We start from the raw sequence: 17,782 nt of genomic DNA, 5'->3' as shown, positions 1-17,782 counted from the left end.
AATGTGTGACAGCGGTTGATTCCTAAAGGGACCTTAGACACTTTCCAGAAGCTTTATGAACGTTGCCAAAAGTGTGTTGTGAAGGAGTGAGATTATTTTGAAGGCCAATAAAGGTAATTTTTTTGTATCTTCTGTTTTGTTTGTTTTACGATACCATTCACCAAACTTTTTAGACACACCTCGTAAACCTGGGGGATTATAATCCTTTTCCAGGCTATTCCCAAAAAAATGGGCTAGAGTTTCACTTTAGAGCAATTTTCGCATTGGGGCTATAAGATGACTGTGTTATGGAGGGAACTAAGTGTAACTCTATGTTCCTAAAGTAGAACGTAAAGCTGAACTCCAGGCAAACAGCTTGTGGTGGGGCGGAAGTAAACAGAAGTTGCAGTTGCAGAAAGAGAAAACTTGTATTACCGTTAAAGTTCACAACAAGCCTGATGGGAAGGCACCCCAATGGGAACACTCACATGGTGTAACAGAGATGTGTAGCAGAGCAGGCCTCGGATGTGCCGACAGCGTCCGTCTTAAGAAGCAGAATGAGAGCCTTCCAGGAAGGATGGATGTCCCTATCCTTTCCCTACTCATCTGGAACCTCTCCTCACTGCTATTCATTGTCCTTGCCACATAGTAGTGCTAATAGTCACATTCAAATGGACCTGTTCAGTAAGGTTGACAATGTTTTGCTACTATTTCAAGCAGCCTCAGCATCATTCAGAAGTAATTGGCAAGGATCAGTACGACCCAAGGCATAGGGGGGACCAACACACCCAAAGAGTTCCCCTGGTTTAATCTGGTTTAACCTAGAAAAACAAATCCAACCTGGAGGGTGATGGATGGGATACCCACTGTATGTACATATACATGACTTTGTTCTTCAGTTTTCAATTTGAAGCCTACGATAAAATCAGACTATATGTGATATTAGAAGGCAAATTGTGCACTATATTTTAAACCTCTCTGCTTCCTTTGACACAGTTGACCACCTGCTCCTCCTCAGCAAATTACACTCCCTTGGCCTCCGTGATTCTGCATTATCCTGGTTCTCCTCCTACCTATCTCAGCGCACTTTCAGTGTCACTTATAACTCTATCTCCTCCGCTCCCCTTCTTCTTTCTGTTGGGGTACCCCAAGGCTCCGTCCTTGGGCCACTCCTATTCTCACTCTATACCTCTTCCCTGGGCCAGTTGATAACCTCCCATGGCTTCCAATATCACCTCTATGCCGATGACACCCAGATCTATCTCTCCACTCCTCAACTCACCCACTCGATCTCCTCACGGATCTCAAACTTACTGAATGACATATCGGTATGGATGTCACACCACTTCCTCAAACTTAATTTTTCTAAAACTGAGCTTGTTATATTTCCTCCTTCACGGTCCCCCCTGTGACTTCACCATTAATATCAACAACACAACCATTGGTCCCTCCACACATGCCAGGGTCCTGGGTGTAATCCTTGACTCTGACCTCTCCTTCAGCCCCCATATCCAATCACTGGCTAAATCCTGCCGCCTTAACCTCCGCAACATCTCCAGAATTCGACCCTTCCTGACTAATGACACCACAAAGCAACTTATTCATTCCTTGACTACTGCAACTCTGTCCTTAAAGCCCTACCCTTAAGCAGGCTATCCCCCCTTCAGTCTATTATGAATGCTGCTGCTAGACTAATACACCTCACTAATCGATCCGTGACTGCTGCTCCTCTCTGCCAATCCCTTCACTGGCTTCCCCTACCCCACCGTATAACATTCACAATGCTAACCATAACATACAAGGCCATCCACAACATCGCCCCCAGCTACATCACCAACCTCATCTGTAGATATCGCCCAAATCGCCCCCTCCGCTCCTCCCAGGACCTGCTGCCCTCTAGCTCCCTTGTTACCTCCTCCCATGCTCGCCTTCAGGACTTCTCCTGAGCCTCTCCCATCCTCTGGAACTCCCTGCCCCAGTATGTCCGATCAGCCCCTACCCTGTCCACCTTTAGGAGATTCCTGAAAACTCATTTATTCAGGGAAGCCTATCCCACACCCACATAACAACTGTCCCCGAGTCACCCCCATTAAATCATTCTCTGCAGCTATTACCTTTTGTACCACCACCCCCTCCCTTTAGAATGTAAGCTCTATGAGCCGGGCCCTCCTGTACCTTTTGTATTGAACTGTACTGTAATTGTGTTGTCCCCCCTATACATTGTAAAGCGCTGCGTAATCTGTTGGCGCTATATAAATCGCGTATAATAATAATAATAATAACAACTATAGATGTGATTCTCATCATTGTATGTTTTAGGGAGAAGAAGGCAAAGCGGGCATTCCTGGAATAAGAGGAGAGAAAGGCGAAAAGGTAATGAAAAGAAAATTGTAATGGCTCTTAGGAGAACATGCAATCTGCAAGACCCAAGCTATTATAGCGCAGCTCTCATGCTGCACAAATATGTATTTAGTGAAACTAAAATCTCTTTAATTAGCGTTGATTAGAATTCTGAAAGGATTTTAAAAGCAAATGACTGAGACTTTACCTTGTACTAACATCAAGAGTCCTAACAGCCAATAGTTCCTTTGCACTATTTACATTGTCCGTGTAGTCAAGTCCAACCTAAACTCTCATACGATATAGACTGGATCCAGCTACAAATGCAAATGTATATTATTACTGCATGGTACTGTAATGGGAGATTTCCGCAGGATGCAGAGCTGTACTCCAAGCAAGTGGTGGAGGTTTCCATGAGTATGGCTAGCCATAGACCACGGTGTAATGGTGAAACTATATTGAAAAAGAAGTTCTCAGTTTCAACAGAACTGCTAAAAAAGCCCCTTTTAGGGGATAAATGGGACTAAATAAATACCTTCCCAGTGTTGTACATAAATCATGAACCCATAACATTTTACATCATTTTTTTATTGAATGCAAATATACAATCTTTAGAAACCTAGACTCACAAGAAGGGGTTAAATGATCAAAATACATAAGCTTCTGCCTACGTGTTTCGTTGAATTTTTTGTCACGGGTTCATGACTTGCTGTATTCACAACACTGAGGAGATATATTGAAAGTCCCATTTATCCCCTAAAGGGGCTTTTCTAATAGTTTTATTGTAGTTGCTGGGATGATACCTACCAGTGTTATTTCCTAAAAAAACAGGCATTGAGTTCTCTGTCTTTCAGAGTTCTCAGATTTGTTTAATCAGTTGCTTAGGCAAAATTTACACAAAAAAAAAAAAAAATTAAAAAAAAAATCTACTCTTATTCATCTTTTTTACAAGTATTTTTTTTTATTTTGCTTTTTGGGTAACTTTGCTTATGTAATTTAGTGTATTTTTTAATTTGTGTTTTTTGACATTTTTTGTGTAATTAATAGTTATGTGTGTATTGTTGCTTTACATTATTTTTTTTAATGTTTAACTTTATGTTGGAAAAAAAAAGATACATTGAGGCTGTTTTTGGCACAAGAACCAGGAGTTTCTGTAACCCTACAGAGCCATTATCCTTAAAGCGGACCTTCTGTCATTTTTTCAACTTTCCATCTATTAAATCTTCTGCTCTTGTTGTTTTAAACTTTGGATAGTAAAACATTTTTTTTTTCTGCCAGTAAATACCTTTACAGCCCACTTCCTGTTTCTTGTCTGGTCATTAGCCTAGGCTTATGACATCATGCACAGCTCTCTCTCTCGCGTGAGCGTCTGCCAGGAAGTTAGGGGGGATGAGTTATAAGAGGGCCAATGAGCTGGAGGTGTGTGTCTGTGTAAATCCAGGAAGTGAACAGGCAGCAGCTTCAGCTGCCCACAGTTAAAATGGCTGCAGCCAGACTCAGTGGAGGGAGATTTCTTCAGCATATTTGGCAAGTACAGAATCACAGTATATATAAAATAATATGCAACGTGGTTGGAGGAAAGCCTCAGAATGGTAAACATGTTTTATCACTGATTATGTGAGCCTACTGCAGTTCCTCTTTAAAAAAACATACTTAAGAAAAGATAAAACATTTTGCCTTCCCCATTGACTCCAATTCATGTTACCTAAATTGCAAAATTTTACAGAAATCTCCTGTTTTTCCATTAAAATTTTGGAATGAATGAAAACTCAATTTGGCCATCTTAAGACTAAAGCTACTGAGGCTTTTGGCTAATTCTGTTCACACATTTAAATGCACTCATTGAACAACATAGCCACAAAACAATTCCAGTTATGTCTAACAAAAATTTAGATTGATCACTTTTAATTAATATTCTTAAAGTGGAAGTCCAGTCGAAACCTAACTTTAAAGGGTTTGTAAAGGTAAAAGTTTTTTCACCTTAATGCATTCTATGCATTAAGGTGAAAAAACATCTGACAATACCGGCCCCCCCAGCCCCCGTTTTACTTACCTGACCCCTCGAAAGTTCCGCGCTCACCCCCGACATCCTCTTCCCCGCTCAGCCTGGCCGTTGATTGGCTAGAGTGGATGGATTGAAAGCAGCGCAGCCACTCGCTCGCGCTGCTGTCAATCACATCCAATGATGCACCGCGAGGGGGGCGGGGCCGAGTGATACAGTGAGTGGCTATGGCCTCCGGCTGTATCCCGGGAGTGCGCCCGTAAGCACTCAACACCATGCGAGGGAGCTCGCATGAAGGTGTTGAGTCCTTGTGGGGGGGGAGCCGAGACAGTCGCTGAGGGACCCCAGAAGAGCAGGTTCGGGGCCACTCTGTGCAAAACGAGCTGAACAGTGGAGGTAAGTATAACATGTTTGTTATTTAAAAAAAATATATATATATCTTTAGTGATCCTTTAAGCTTAAACCTGCTTCCAGTGCTGGCACCAGGGGAGAGGAGGAGGGACAGTGAGCAATGAATGCCCATTGATAAGTCTATGGGTGAAGTCACCACCCAGGCTCTACAGCCGTTGTCATCGATATCTCCTCACACGCTGGGGAGATCACGTGACTGGACCTGAGCACCTCTAGATTAGGTAAGCATACACATCTTTTTTTTGACAGGATAGCTTAGAATGGGGGTGGGAGTAGGTTTAAGCTTAGTTAGGTTTTGACCAGACTTCCACTTTAACCACTTAAGGACCGAGCCTCTTTCTGAGATTTGTTGTTTACAAGTTAAAAATAGTTTTTTTTTTTTGCTAGAAAATTACTTAAAACCCCCAAACACTATACATTTTTTTTCTAACACCCTAGAGAATAAAATGGTGGTTGTTGCAATACTTTCTGTCACACCGTATTTGCGCAGCGGTCTTACAAGAGCACTTTTTTGGGAAAAAATACACTTTTTTGAATTAAAAAATAAGACAACAGTAAAGTTAGCCCATTTTTTTTTTATATTTTGAAAGATAATGTTACGCCAAGTAAATTGATACCCAACTTGTCACGCTTCAAAATTGCGCACGCTTGTGGAATCGTGACAAACTTTTACCCTTAAAAATCTCCATAGGCGACGTTTAAAAAATTCTACAGGTTGCATATTTTGTGTTATAGAGTAGGTCTATGGCTAGAATTATTGCTCTCGCTCTACCGATCACAGCGATACCTCACGTGTGGTTTGAACACCGTTTTCATATGCGGGCGCTACTCACGTATGCGTTCGCTTCTGCACGCGAGCTCGTCGGGATAGGGCGCGTTTAATTTTTTTTTTCTTATTTATTTTACCTTTTATTTTTTATTTTTACAATGTTTTTTTTTTTTTTTTTAAATGGTCACTTTTATTCCTATTACAAGGAATGTAAACATCCCTTGTAATAGTAAAAAACATGACAGGACCTCTTAAAAAATACCTCAGATCTCATATTTATACTAAAATGCAATTAAAAAAAGAGCTGTGGGTGGAAGTGACGTTTTGACGTCGCTTCCGCCCAGCAATTGTATGGAGACGGGTGGGGGCCATCTTCCCCTCACTCGTCTCCATACCTACCTAACAGGAGACAACACGCGATCGCCTCCGCCGCTGCTGACGGCTCCGGCAAGCGGCGGAGGGCACCGGAGCTGGGAGAGAGGGGGGGTCCTCTCCTGTCGCCGATAAAAGTGATCTTTCGGCGAATCTGCCGCAGAGACCATTTTTATCTTGAAGCAGACCGCCCCCTGAAGAAGAAGATACTGGGGTTATGGCAGCTTAGGTGCTGCAATAACAACGATATCCTCCTTCAAACAGCCGACTTAAAACTGCGGCGGGTTAAGTCAAAACAAAAAGAAACAGTTGGACAGGCAAAAAACATTTCTGTTATTTTTTTTTTATATCGTTCTGAGTTGAATGAATATGTTAATTAAAGCAATCAAAATTTCTTATCTGTAATTTGGATCTACCATATTTATCAGCATATAACACGCACAGGCATATAACACGCACCTTCATTTTAGGAGGGAAGTTTCAGGAAAAATTAAATTTTAAATAAAGGACTTTGAAACAAAATAAGGGTCAGTGCCCATCAATGCAGCCTCACAATTGCCCATCTGCAGCCTGATCAATGCCCATCTGCAGCCTCACAAATGCCCATCAATGCAGCTTGATCAATGCCCATCTGCAGCCTCACCTCAGATTACTGCTGCCTCGGAGGAGACAGGGAGGGGGGTGGGACGAGCGCCGTCAGATTACATACAGTGAGAATCTCCTGTTTACTTGGCGGCCTTTTTAATACAAAGTCCCGCCTCCTGGACCGGCTTCTATGATAGACAGAACAGTGGTCCAATGCCGGCCCAGGAGACGGGACTTCCTATTACAGAGGCCGCTGAGTAGAGATTCTCGCTGTATGTAATCTGACGGCTCTCGTCCCGCCCCCCTCCCTGTCCCCTCCTAGGCAGCCCAAATTGCAGTATAACATGCACACACTATTTGCACCCGATTTTCAGGGTGAAAAAGTGCGTCTTATACCCCAATAAATACAGTAATTAAGCAAAACACCAAACACACGCGTGGCATCATTGAGAGAAATGTTTCAAAAATCCAATTAAAAGTTGCCATTGCATTAAAATGTTTTCTTTTTTTAAATCGAAGCAGCATCGAGGCAAAACTGGTATGTTGTATGGTGATCATATAGTAGGTAGGATCCAGTTGCCCTTCTATGTACTGTATGTGGGAGGAGTTATTTTGGATTCACCGACCTGCAATTTGCAATGCAATTCGCTTCAAATTAGTGTTTTTTTTTGTTTTTTTTTAAACGCAGAATATCTAATATACATGAATACACAACTGGAGTGTGTTCTACTGTTCTAATTAATATTCTTAAGTCAAATAAAAAAGAAACAGTCAGACAGGCTAAAACATTTCTGTTATTTTTTTTTTTTTGTATTAGTCTTTTTAAGCTCAAAAGTGATTAAATTACCGTAATAATTTGATTAAAACAATCACAATGTTATTATCTGTAATTTGCATGAAATTGAGCGAAACACCCAACTCATGTGTGGCACCATTGAGAGAATCACCAATCCAAGTGAAAGTTTCAATTTTACTTAAATAAATAAATACATGGAGACAGACTAGGTAAGTTCTATGGTGATAATACAGTAGGTAGGACAGGGCCTGTATATCCGGTCACTCTCCTATGTTTGTTGGAGGAGGCTTTTTGGGTTCACTTACCTGCAATTTGCCATGAGGGTCACTTTTAAATGGTTAAAACAACAACACCAGCAAAAACAACAAAAAAATAAATATGAAAAAGCACATGAGTATACAACTGGAATGTGTTCTACTGGGAACGAGCCCTTAGAATCAATCTGCGCTATGCCCATGCAGGAATAAAGAACAGGTCCAGTCAACTGCTCGATTACCAGAAGCACACGCCCACCTTTTCTTTGCTTCGCCCTTGCTCCATTCAGCTGACTTAAGTGAAATAAAATACACAGAACCTCGAGGTATGAAGACCACATGATTCACTTTTGTCCTCCCATGTGACAGAGATGGTCCTTTCTGATTGGCAGCTACAAACAATCAGTGCTGTCACATGGGGCCAGGGAATGAGCTGTCAGGCCCATGTAAGTCAAAAAAGGCGTGGCACCTAATTTATCAGAAATTCTGGGTTATTTTGTGATGTTAGGGTGAACACAAAGGAGCCAATCTGTGTGACAGAGTAACCTTGCTAGATAGACGCAAGCAAACAATCTGCCATTCCTGTTGTTGGTTGAGCTCATGGATAATTTTTTTTTTTAGGGATCTTTAGGGCCCCCTGGAACAGCTGGCAGACTAGGAACCAAAGGAGAACGGGTAAGATTTATCATGAAAAAGAATATATATTTTCAGAACTGGATTTATTGTATCCAGCCTCACATAATAATGTGTGTATGTCCAGCCTCGCATAATAATGCATGTATTTTGACATCACTGGCAGTATAGATACCATATCGTTATTAGTATAGATACCTTATCATTATCATTAGAGATATCATATTGCAGGGGTTCAGTGGACCACAGAACGTTGTAGAGCTGGGTATTCACGGACCAAAAATCAGCTGGTTCAGCAGGAACCGGACGACTTCTGCTCTCTGTGTGCCCCTCTATGTCCAACAGAAGTCGGTTGTTAGACCAGCTTCTGTTGAGCGGTCCTGCTTAAAAAACAACATTTGATCAGCACTTGCAGGCAATAATCCTGTAGTCAGCTTTACTGTCACGTTCCTGTCACGTTGTTCTGCTGCTTTTTGATCTTCTGATCTGCTACTTTCTAATCTTTTAATCTTCAACTGGGTTCCGATCGTTTGGTCTGCTGGGTTCTTATCCTCTGATTTGCTAGGTTCAAATTCCCTGATTTTCTGGGTTCTAATCTTCTGTTCTGCTGTTTTCTAATCTTCTGATTTGCTGGGTTCTAATCTTTTGATTTTGCTGAGTTCTAATCTTCTGATCTGATGTTTTCTAATCTTCTGATTTGCTGAGTTCTAATCTTCTGATTTACTGGGTTCTAATCTTCTGATTTGCTGAGTTCTAATCTTCTGATTTACTGGGTTCTAATCTTCTGATTTACTGGGTTCTAATCTTCTGATTTGCTGGGTTCTAATCTTCTGATTTGCTGGGTTCTAATCTTCTGATTTGCTGGGTTCTAATCTTCTGATTTGCTGGGTTCTAATTATCTGATTTGCTGGGTTCTAATTTTTTGATCTACTGGGTTCTAATCTTCTGATTGGCTGGGTTCCAATCTTCTGATAAATTTGGTTGATATCTGCTGATCTACTGCTTTCTAATCTGCTTATCAACTGGGTTTGAATCGTGTGGTCTGCTGGGTTCTAATCTTCTGATTTGCTGGGTTCTAATCTTCTGATTTGCTGGGTTCTAGCCTTCTAATGTGCTGTTTCCAATCTTCTGATTTGCTGGGTTCTAATCTTCTGATCTGCTGCTTTGTAATCTTCTGATCTACTACTTTCTAATCTTCTGATCTGCTACTTTCTAATCTTCTGATCTGTTTGGTTCAAATATTCTGATCTGCTGGGTTCTATCCCTTTCTAATATTCTGATCATTTTGGTTCAAATCTGTGGATCTACTGCTTTCTAGTCTGCTTATCAACTAGGTTCCAATCGTGTGGTCTGCTGGGTTCTAATCTTCTGATTTGCTGGGTTCTAATATTCTGATCTGCTGGGTTCTTGCCTTCTGAGGTGCTGCTTTCTAATCTTCTGATTTGCTGCTTTCTAATCATCTGATCTGCTGGGTTCTAGCTTTCCGATGTTCTGCTTTCTATTCTTCTGATTTGCTGCTTTCTTATCTTCTGGGTCCTGCTCAGCTAGTGGCAAAAATGCATGTCCCCTTCCAGAGTTCCAAAAAGACATCATCAAGAGGTGCTGAGGTTTCAACACTTTTCCATTTGAAAGGGTGGAGAGTCTAAATCTATTCAATGAGCTGTCTTGCTCTGGAAAAAGCTGCTCATGTAAGACAAGGCTCCCCTCTGGTGGGAACCCCAAAAGTTCAAAGCACAAATCATACAAAAGGAGCACCAGTTTTCAAGTCAGGTTTCCATTAACATTATTGTAACCAAAATTCATTCCTCCATTAGCCAAAGTAGTTTATCTCATCAAAAGTGCAAATTTTGTTCTTCCATTTGTCCCTATTATAAGGATACTAGGGAACGGCCTGGTAATGCAGGAACAATAGGTTGCCACCTTGGCTGTGTCCCCCTTCCCCAACATGGCACTTTATCTGCTTCTGCCCCATCCTAGCCCTAGCTGATCCGTTGGGTCCTAATACAATGGACAAAGTATAATGATAAAGCTTGCACATTACTTATGCCCACAGAGGGCAGGTAACTTGCACATTCCAATCCAAGCACTTTCAGAGTTTAAAAATACTCCTAAAACGTAATCCCAAATCTTTATCTTAACCCCAGCATACCCCTAAAACCTATTCTTTAACCTAGCCCAACACCTAGAATACTACACACTAATATAAACCGGACATTACCATTACCATTGCTATAAAAGTGAAAAATGTATATAGCAAAATCATTTGCAGATTAGTATGTTCATCATTCTGGGGATGGAAGTGAATACATTTTGATTTGTAGAACATAAATTATTATTGTAGACTTTACGTTGGACCATCATCATGTACATAAAAAGGGTAGAGTCTGTCTATAGTTCTTATATTCCGGTATAACCCATGATAATTAACTTCCTATCTTATTGTGATGTCAACTTTCAGGGCGACAGAGGTGAAATAGGGGAGACTGGAGTCGCAGGACCTCCGGGACCGCCGGTACGAATGCCATTATTTTTAATAAAAGCCTGAAAACTTTTTTGAACAAACAGTTCATAACTGTGTTATAAGTTCAAGTGAGGGGAATTTCAGACCAATAGCATATTCTACAAGTTGCTCAGCAACAGAAAAGTTGAATTCATGGAGGATTAAACTGTCCTGCTTTTTTACTCTTACAAAGTCAGCAATGTGGCAATATTTATTAAGCCTAAGGAAAAGAATATAAGCTAAAATGTCAGTGTTTCGTTTTTTTTTTGTTTTTTTTTTACCAAGGCTTGGGCTCAGTAATCAATTTAATGTCGAGCTTCTGCCAAAACGTTTTGTAGTTTTTGTATAGTAAGGAAGAGTTAGGACCTGAGTCGTGATTTTCTTTCTAAATGGATCTGAATTTGAATCTGCAATCACCCCCACTCCCCCTAGCAGAATTGTGGGTATTTTGTTTTTCCTATTTGTTTTTTCTTGGCCCTGCACTCTGCTGCCATTTAGGTCCAGAATGACGTGTCCCTGGTCCTGCACCCTCCTGGGATACTTACATTTTTTTTCATGTTTTAGCTGCTAAATAAAGTTCGTCAAAATTACACATTCATTTCTAGTGAGGAGAACTTTTCCTAACAGAGACACAGGCAGCAATATTGGCTGGAGTTGTGCTAGCGAGGCAGAAGTGATTGCGCTAGCTGGTCTCCAATAGTCCCCAAGTGCTGAGGTCACCCCTGTAGACTCCTCTTCTGGATCCTGAGAGGACCCCTCTGCTGGACAGCCATTAGGCTGTGAGATGGACATCCAAAAAAGAACCCCACCTCCTGTAAAAATAAGAGAAGACACAAGACTGGAGCGGTGCATGACCGGGACCTTAATGGTCACATGCTGCTATTGATCAGTTAGTAGGGGCAGGGGGTTTGAGAAGCCCATAAGTCAGAATCAGCTTTCTCTCCTGTAGATACAACACGAAGTAAGAGAAGATCTAATCAAAGTAAGGAAAATTCCATCTTAGGCAGTTGTCCCTATTGGAAGATTTATCCTCAATTCCTTTTTCAGTGACTGGTACAAATTTGGGATTTTCCCTCATTTCCAGTTCTGGTGACAGGGGTCAATGGGACAGATAGACAGGGTACACCAGTGGGAAAAGAGACATCAATAAAAATGTAAAAAAGGTCTAAACCTTCTCAACTCTACTCAAAATACAAAAAAAGTTTTGGCTGCAGATACACTTTAACCATTTATAGAGCTGGCAGACAGATATAGGAACAGTTAAATTGTTCTTGCACTCAAAATTCCAACCGTAATGGTCTCTACCTACTTCAAAGAGTTCAGAGTTTGCAGAATACAGACCTTTTTAAAGGCTACAATGGCCTGTGGCAATCTAAAGACTTTACCTAATATATTATACATACAAATAATTGTTTAAGTAGAGCTGTATACTTGTTTAGATCAGGACTGCGATTTTTGACAATACCCAGTTTAATGTTTTCTAGAGACAGAACAATATGTTGCTTGACTTCACTTTAATATTGGAGAACTGCCAATGATAGCCATTGGATTCCTGTTTGCCGCTTGAACTTGTTTGCCCCTTGTCTTTATGCTCCAAAATTTATACTGATACATTTCATGGGAATTTATAAATTGCCCTCTTTGTTTTGGACAGTGAATGCTACTATTTTGTCCTCTAGAATGGTGGCTCCCAAGCTCTGCCCTAAAGTATCCTCAACAAGTCAGCCATGTAAGGATTTCCTTCACCTTGCACGGGTGATTTAAATCAATGTCAAAGGCTTGGTATTCATGACAGTTATCTAAGGGTAATTCTTAAAACATGGCCTGTTGGAAGTATTTGAGAACTGAGGTTGGGAACCAATGCTCTGGAGGGACTAGTTTACATCTTTGAATATCAAGAATGCTTATGGGTTATATAGTATGTAAATCTTTGTGGTCTAGGATGCAGAGGACATTTGGATTTTTTGTAAATTCTGTATTATGATGTCAAAAACAATTCAATGGTTACAACTATACTCTAAACACATTTAAATGACATAGTTTTCTTTAGCAATCATGTAAAAATCTGAACAACGTTAGTCAACACAGTACAACTTATTGGTGACAATTCTAAATTATGAGGTACAAAGTATGAGGAAATGATTAGGGTCGTTGAAGAAAGGCCTGCTTCATGTTTATGATAAGCCAAACTGTTTAGATGAGTAACGTATCCCAACTCCAGAAATGTTGAAGGGTATTTGCCTTGACAGGGCCTCTATACAGTAGGAGTATCGGGCGAATACAATGGGGAGGGATATGAAATAGGACGAAAGGGTGGCAGGGTAGGGATGTCTCTCTCCAAAGATCAGGAAAGTGCTACTCCCTGGGGGAGAGGAGGTGGCTATCAATGAGGAAAGGCGGTTCTAGGAGGAGGTCATAGAGGTGCAAGTACCATATTGTATTCATCCTAGTTTAGAGCTGGGTATTTGGGACATTACCTGCAAGTATTGGTCTATGGGGTTAGGTCAAATCTTTCATTGAGTAGGGGTTTCCAAAGTTTCGAAACAAAGGGCCAGTTTACTGCCCTTCATACATACAGTGAAGAAAAAAAGTATTTGATCCCTGGCTGATTTTGTACGTTTGTCCACTGACAAAGAAACAATCAGTCTATAAGTTTAATGGTAGGTTTATTTTAACTGTAAGAGACAGAATAACAACAAAAATATCTAGAAAAATGTTTTTCAAAAAAATTATAAATTGATTTTCATTTTAATGAGTGAAATAAGTATTTGATCCCCTATCAATAAGCAAGATTTCTAGCTCCCAGGTGTCTTCTATACAGGTAACAAGCTGAGATTAGGAGCACTCTCTTAAAGGGAGTGCTCCTAATCCCAGCTTGTTATCTGTATAAAGGACACCTGTCCACAGAAGCAATCAATCAGATTCCAGTCTCTCCACCATGACCAAGACCAAAGAGCTGTCCAAGGATGTCAGGGATAAAGATTGTAGACCTACACAAGGCTGGAATGGGCAACAAGACCACCGCTAAGCAGCTTGGTGAGAGGGTGACAATAGCTGGTGCAATTATTCGCAAACGGAAGAAACATAAAATAACTGTCAATCTCCCTCAGTCTGGGGCTCCATGCAAGATCTCACCTCATGGAGTTTCAATGATCATGAGAACGGTGAGGAATCAGCCCAGAACTACATGGGAGAATCTTGTCAATGATCTCAAGGCAGCTGGGACCATAGTCACCAAGAAAACAATTGTTAACACACTACGCTGTAAAGGACTGCAATCCTGCAGCGCCCACAAGGTCCCCCCCAAGAAATCACATGTACAGGCCTGTCTGAAGTTTGCTAAAAAACATTTGAATGATTCAGAGGAGAACTGGGTAAAAGTGTTGTGGTCAGATGAGACCAAAATCGAGCTCTTTGGCATCAACTCGCCATGTTTGGAGAAGGAGGAATGCTGCCTATGACCCCAAGAACACCATCCCTACCATCAAACACGGAGGTGGAAACATTATTCTTTGGGAGTGTTTTTTGCTAAGGTGACAGGACAACTTCCCCACATCAAAGGGACGATGGACGGGGCCCCATGTACCATCAAATCTTGGGTGAGCAGGCCAGGGAATTGAAGATAGGTTGTGGATGGGTATTCAAGAATGAAAACAGAACACAAGATCAAGGCAACAAAGGAGTGACTCAAGAAAAAGTACATTAAGGCACTGGAGTGGCCTAGCCAGTCTCCAGACCTTAATCCCATAGAAAATATGTGAAGGGAGCTGAAGGTTCGAGTTACCAAACGTCAGCCTCAAAACCTTAATGACTCGGAGAGGATCTGCAAACATGAGTGGGACAAAATCCCCCCTGAGATGTGTGCAAACCTGGTGGACAACTACAAGAAACGTCTGACCTCTGTGATTGTCAACAAGGGTTTTGCCACCGACTACTAAGTCATTTTTTGCAAAGGGGTCAAATACTTATTTCGCTCATTAAAATGCAAATTAATTTATTTCTTTTTTGAAATGCATTTTTCTGGATATTTTCGTTGTTATTCTGTCTCTCACTGTTAAAATAAACCTACCATTAAAATTATAGACTGATCATTTCTTTGTCAGTGGGAAAATGTACAAAATCAGCAGGGGATCAAATATTTTTTCCCTCACTGTAAGTGGGGCCCAACTGTAACCAGTGGGACGTAGTGGGAGAAAAAAAAATGCCATAGGCTTGGTGGTCAGTGGGAGTCAGTGGGAGGAATAGTTTTCCCTCTCTGGAGTCAATGGGAGGAATAGTTCCTCATTGTTGTTACATAGTTACATAGTTACATAGTTAGTCAGGTTGAAAAAAGACACAAGTCCATCCAGTCCAACCACAAAAAAAAAAAAAAACGTACAATCCAATATACCCAATACTATACCCACAGTTGATCCAGAGGAAGGCAAAAAACCCCAGCAGAGCATGCTCCAATTTGCTACAGCAGGGGAAAAAATTCCTTCCTGATCCCAGAGAGGCAATCGGATTTTCCCTGGATCAACTTTACCTATAAATGTCAGTACCCAGTTATATTATGTACATTTAGGAAAGTATCCAGGCCTTTCTTAAAGCAATCTACTGAGCTGGCCAGAACCACCTCTGGAGGGAGTCTATTCCACATTTTCACAGCTCTTACTGTGAAGAAACCTTTCCGTATTTGGAGATGAAATCTCTTTTCCTCCAGTCGTAAAGAGTGCCCCCTTGTCCTCTGTGTTGACCGTAAAGTGAATAACTCAACACCAAGTTCACTATATGGACCCCTTATATATTTAAACATGTTGATCATATCCCCCCTTATTCTCCTCTTCTCAAGAGTGAATAAATTCAGTTCCTCTAATCTTTCCTCATATCTGAGCTCCTCCATGCCTCTTATCAGTTTGGTTGCCCTTCTCTGCACTTTCTCCAGTTCCACGATATCCTTTTTGAGAACTGGTGTCCAAAACTGAACTGCATATTCCAGATGAGGTCTTACTAATGATTTGTACAGGGGCAAAATTATATCTCTCTCTCTGGAGTCCATACCTCTCTTAATACAAGAAAGAACTTTGCTCGCTTTGGAAACCGCAGCTTGGCATTGCATGCTATTATTGAGCTTATGATCTACCAAAACCCCCAGATCCTTCTCCACTACAGTTGTTGTCAGTGAGAGGAATGGTGCCTCAAGGGCCAGATAAAGGCAAGCAAAAAGCCACATCCGGCTTACGGGCCCCAATTTGGAGACCCCTGATTTAGAGGACGTCAATGATTTTCAAATACCATAGACATTTTAGGATGGGGTATTTTTTCTTTGATGGGAGAGGGAGCAGATTTAGGTTTTAACGAGAATGGGTGTCTCTTACCATGGTGGGTATTAAAGTTCTAAACAAGGACACAGCTCTTTTAATGTTATTTTTTTACATGCAATATTTCCAATAACTTCTATTATTTGCCGCAGTCCATTCCAGTCTTGGAAACAGGTCTTTATTTTTTGGTTTTGCATTGCTCCTGCACTCCCCCATCCTATGGCCAGTATTTAGCCTCACGTGTCCTCCAACGACCTCGGAGTTTTAAAGAAAGTGGGTCAGCACATTATTTTGGAACAAGCCATGTCTTGTACAGTATAATATTTGAATAGCACTTGTAATTCCTAATATTTTCTGCTTTGCAAATGAAACTCCAAACATTAAAAATCACGAGAACCGATCCTAAGGACAGACATTAAAAGTAATATAGTACATTTTTACAAAATATAATAATTTAATGTTCTGAGAGTGCACTCTTCTCTGAAAAGGTTAATTGAGAAGCTCTGCCAATCTGTGCTTTGGATGGAGGAAATTTCTGGTCTGTGGCTTACAACAGAGGAGTTTATAGTACAAGAGAAGTGTAATGCTGTTTTGTAATTATGCTTTAATTGATGAGCAAATTCCACTATACTTGACGGTTATTTCATCATGGATCGGGGATGTGTGGAATAAACATATGAAAGAATGTAATCAAAGATTAACCTTAAGCCACATAAACAGCCTGGAACTAATAAAAAAAAAAAAAAAGAGAAATAGATTGAAGTACTTACATTTTTTGGCCACAGTGCTACTCCGAGCTTATGTGTCCCCCACATGCCCAAACGCCTAGGCATTTAGTCACATGGGGTGAGATTTACTAAAACTGGTGCACACAGAATCTGGTGTAGCTGTGCATAGTAACCAGTCAGCTTCTAACTTTAGCTTGTTCACTTAAATTATAACTAAACGCACATTTTTTTTCTATATCCTTAAGCCTCGTACACACGATCGGACTTTCCGACGGGAAATGTTCAATGACAGGCTGTTGGCGGTAAATCCGGCCGTGTGTATGCTCGATCGGACAATTGTTGTCGGATTTTCTGCGGACAAATGTTGGATAGCAGGTTTTTAAAATTTTCCGCAGACAAATGTCTGTTGTCGGATTTTCCTAGTGTGTGTACAAAAGTCCAAAGTACGAACACGCATGCTCAGAAGCAAGGACGAGCCGGAAGCGGTCGGTCTTGTAAACTAGCGTCCGTAATGGAGAATTAACATTCGTGACGCGGCAAATTATGAAATCTGGAAATGCAGCGCACAATTCTCTTCTTCTTTAATGGGATAATAATGAAGCTGCTTTGCTGGTGATACTGATGGAGTTATTGCAAACAAATTTTCAAAAGCTTTTTTTTTTTTTCTAGTGATATCAAGAATAATATTATTATGTTTTTTTTTTTTTTTTTTTGGGCAAGTTACCACAACACCATTATCCCGTAGTTTATCAGATCAAAGATACAACTATGTTGGTGTCCCTTGTCAATTTTACATTGTATTTATTTAAATGTAACTGCCGACTCCCAAACTGTCATTTGAAGTAAAACACACAGCCAAGTATTATTCTACACAATTTTTTTATTGTGCATTAAAAAAAGAAAACAAATAAAATTAGACATGCTATCTGCCAATAGAACTTAACCAAAAAGTGCATTCTATGCATCCAAAAATATAGAAAATATACCAAATCAAATCATTATTCAACCAAAAAAATAATGTCAAAGCAATAACTCCAAGGCCAATAATAAATAACAGGTTATCTCCTCCGATTTCGCAACATGTCTGGTTGACAAACGGCCGTTCAGAAACGA

General features: G+C 40.7%; 1 protein-coding gene across 1 annotated transcript in view; it reads left to right on the top strand.

Annotated features, from left to right (window-relative positions):
• COL22A1 (collagen type XXII alpha 1 chain) overlaps positions 1-17,782 on the top strand; it is a 424,543-nt gene that overhangs the window by 122,768 nt on the left and 283,993 nt on the right. The window contains exons 12-14 of the mRNA XM_073632290.1: positions 2,299-2,352; positions 8,130-8,183; positions 10,600-10,653. Coding sequence (XP_073488391.1) covers positions 2,299-2,352; positions 8,130-8,183; positions 10,600-10,653 — 162 coding nt within the window. The remainder of the gene's footprint in view (positions 1-2,298; positions 2,353-8,129; positions 8,184-10,599; positions 10,654-17,782) is intronic.

Source organism: Aquarana catesbeiana, linkage group LG05 (genome assembly GCF_042186555.1).
Source record: "Aquarana catesbeiana isolate 2022-GZ linkage group LG05, ASM4218655v1, whole genome shotgun sequence".
Classification (NCBI taxonomy): domain Eukaryota; kingdom Metazoa; phylum Chordata; class Amphibia; order Anura; family Ranidae; genus Aquarana; species Aquarana catesbeiana.
The sequence above is the reverse complement of the archived record's forward strand: the minus strand, read 5'-3'. Positions and strand labels throughout refer to the sequence as shown.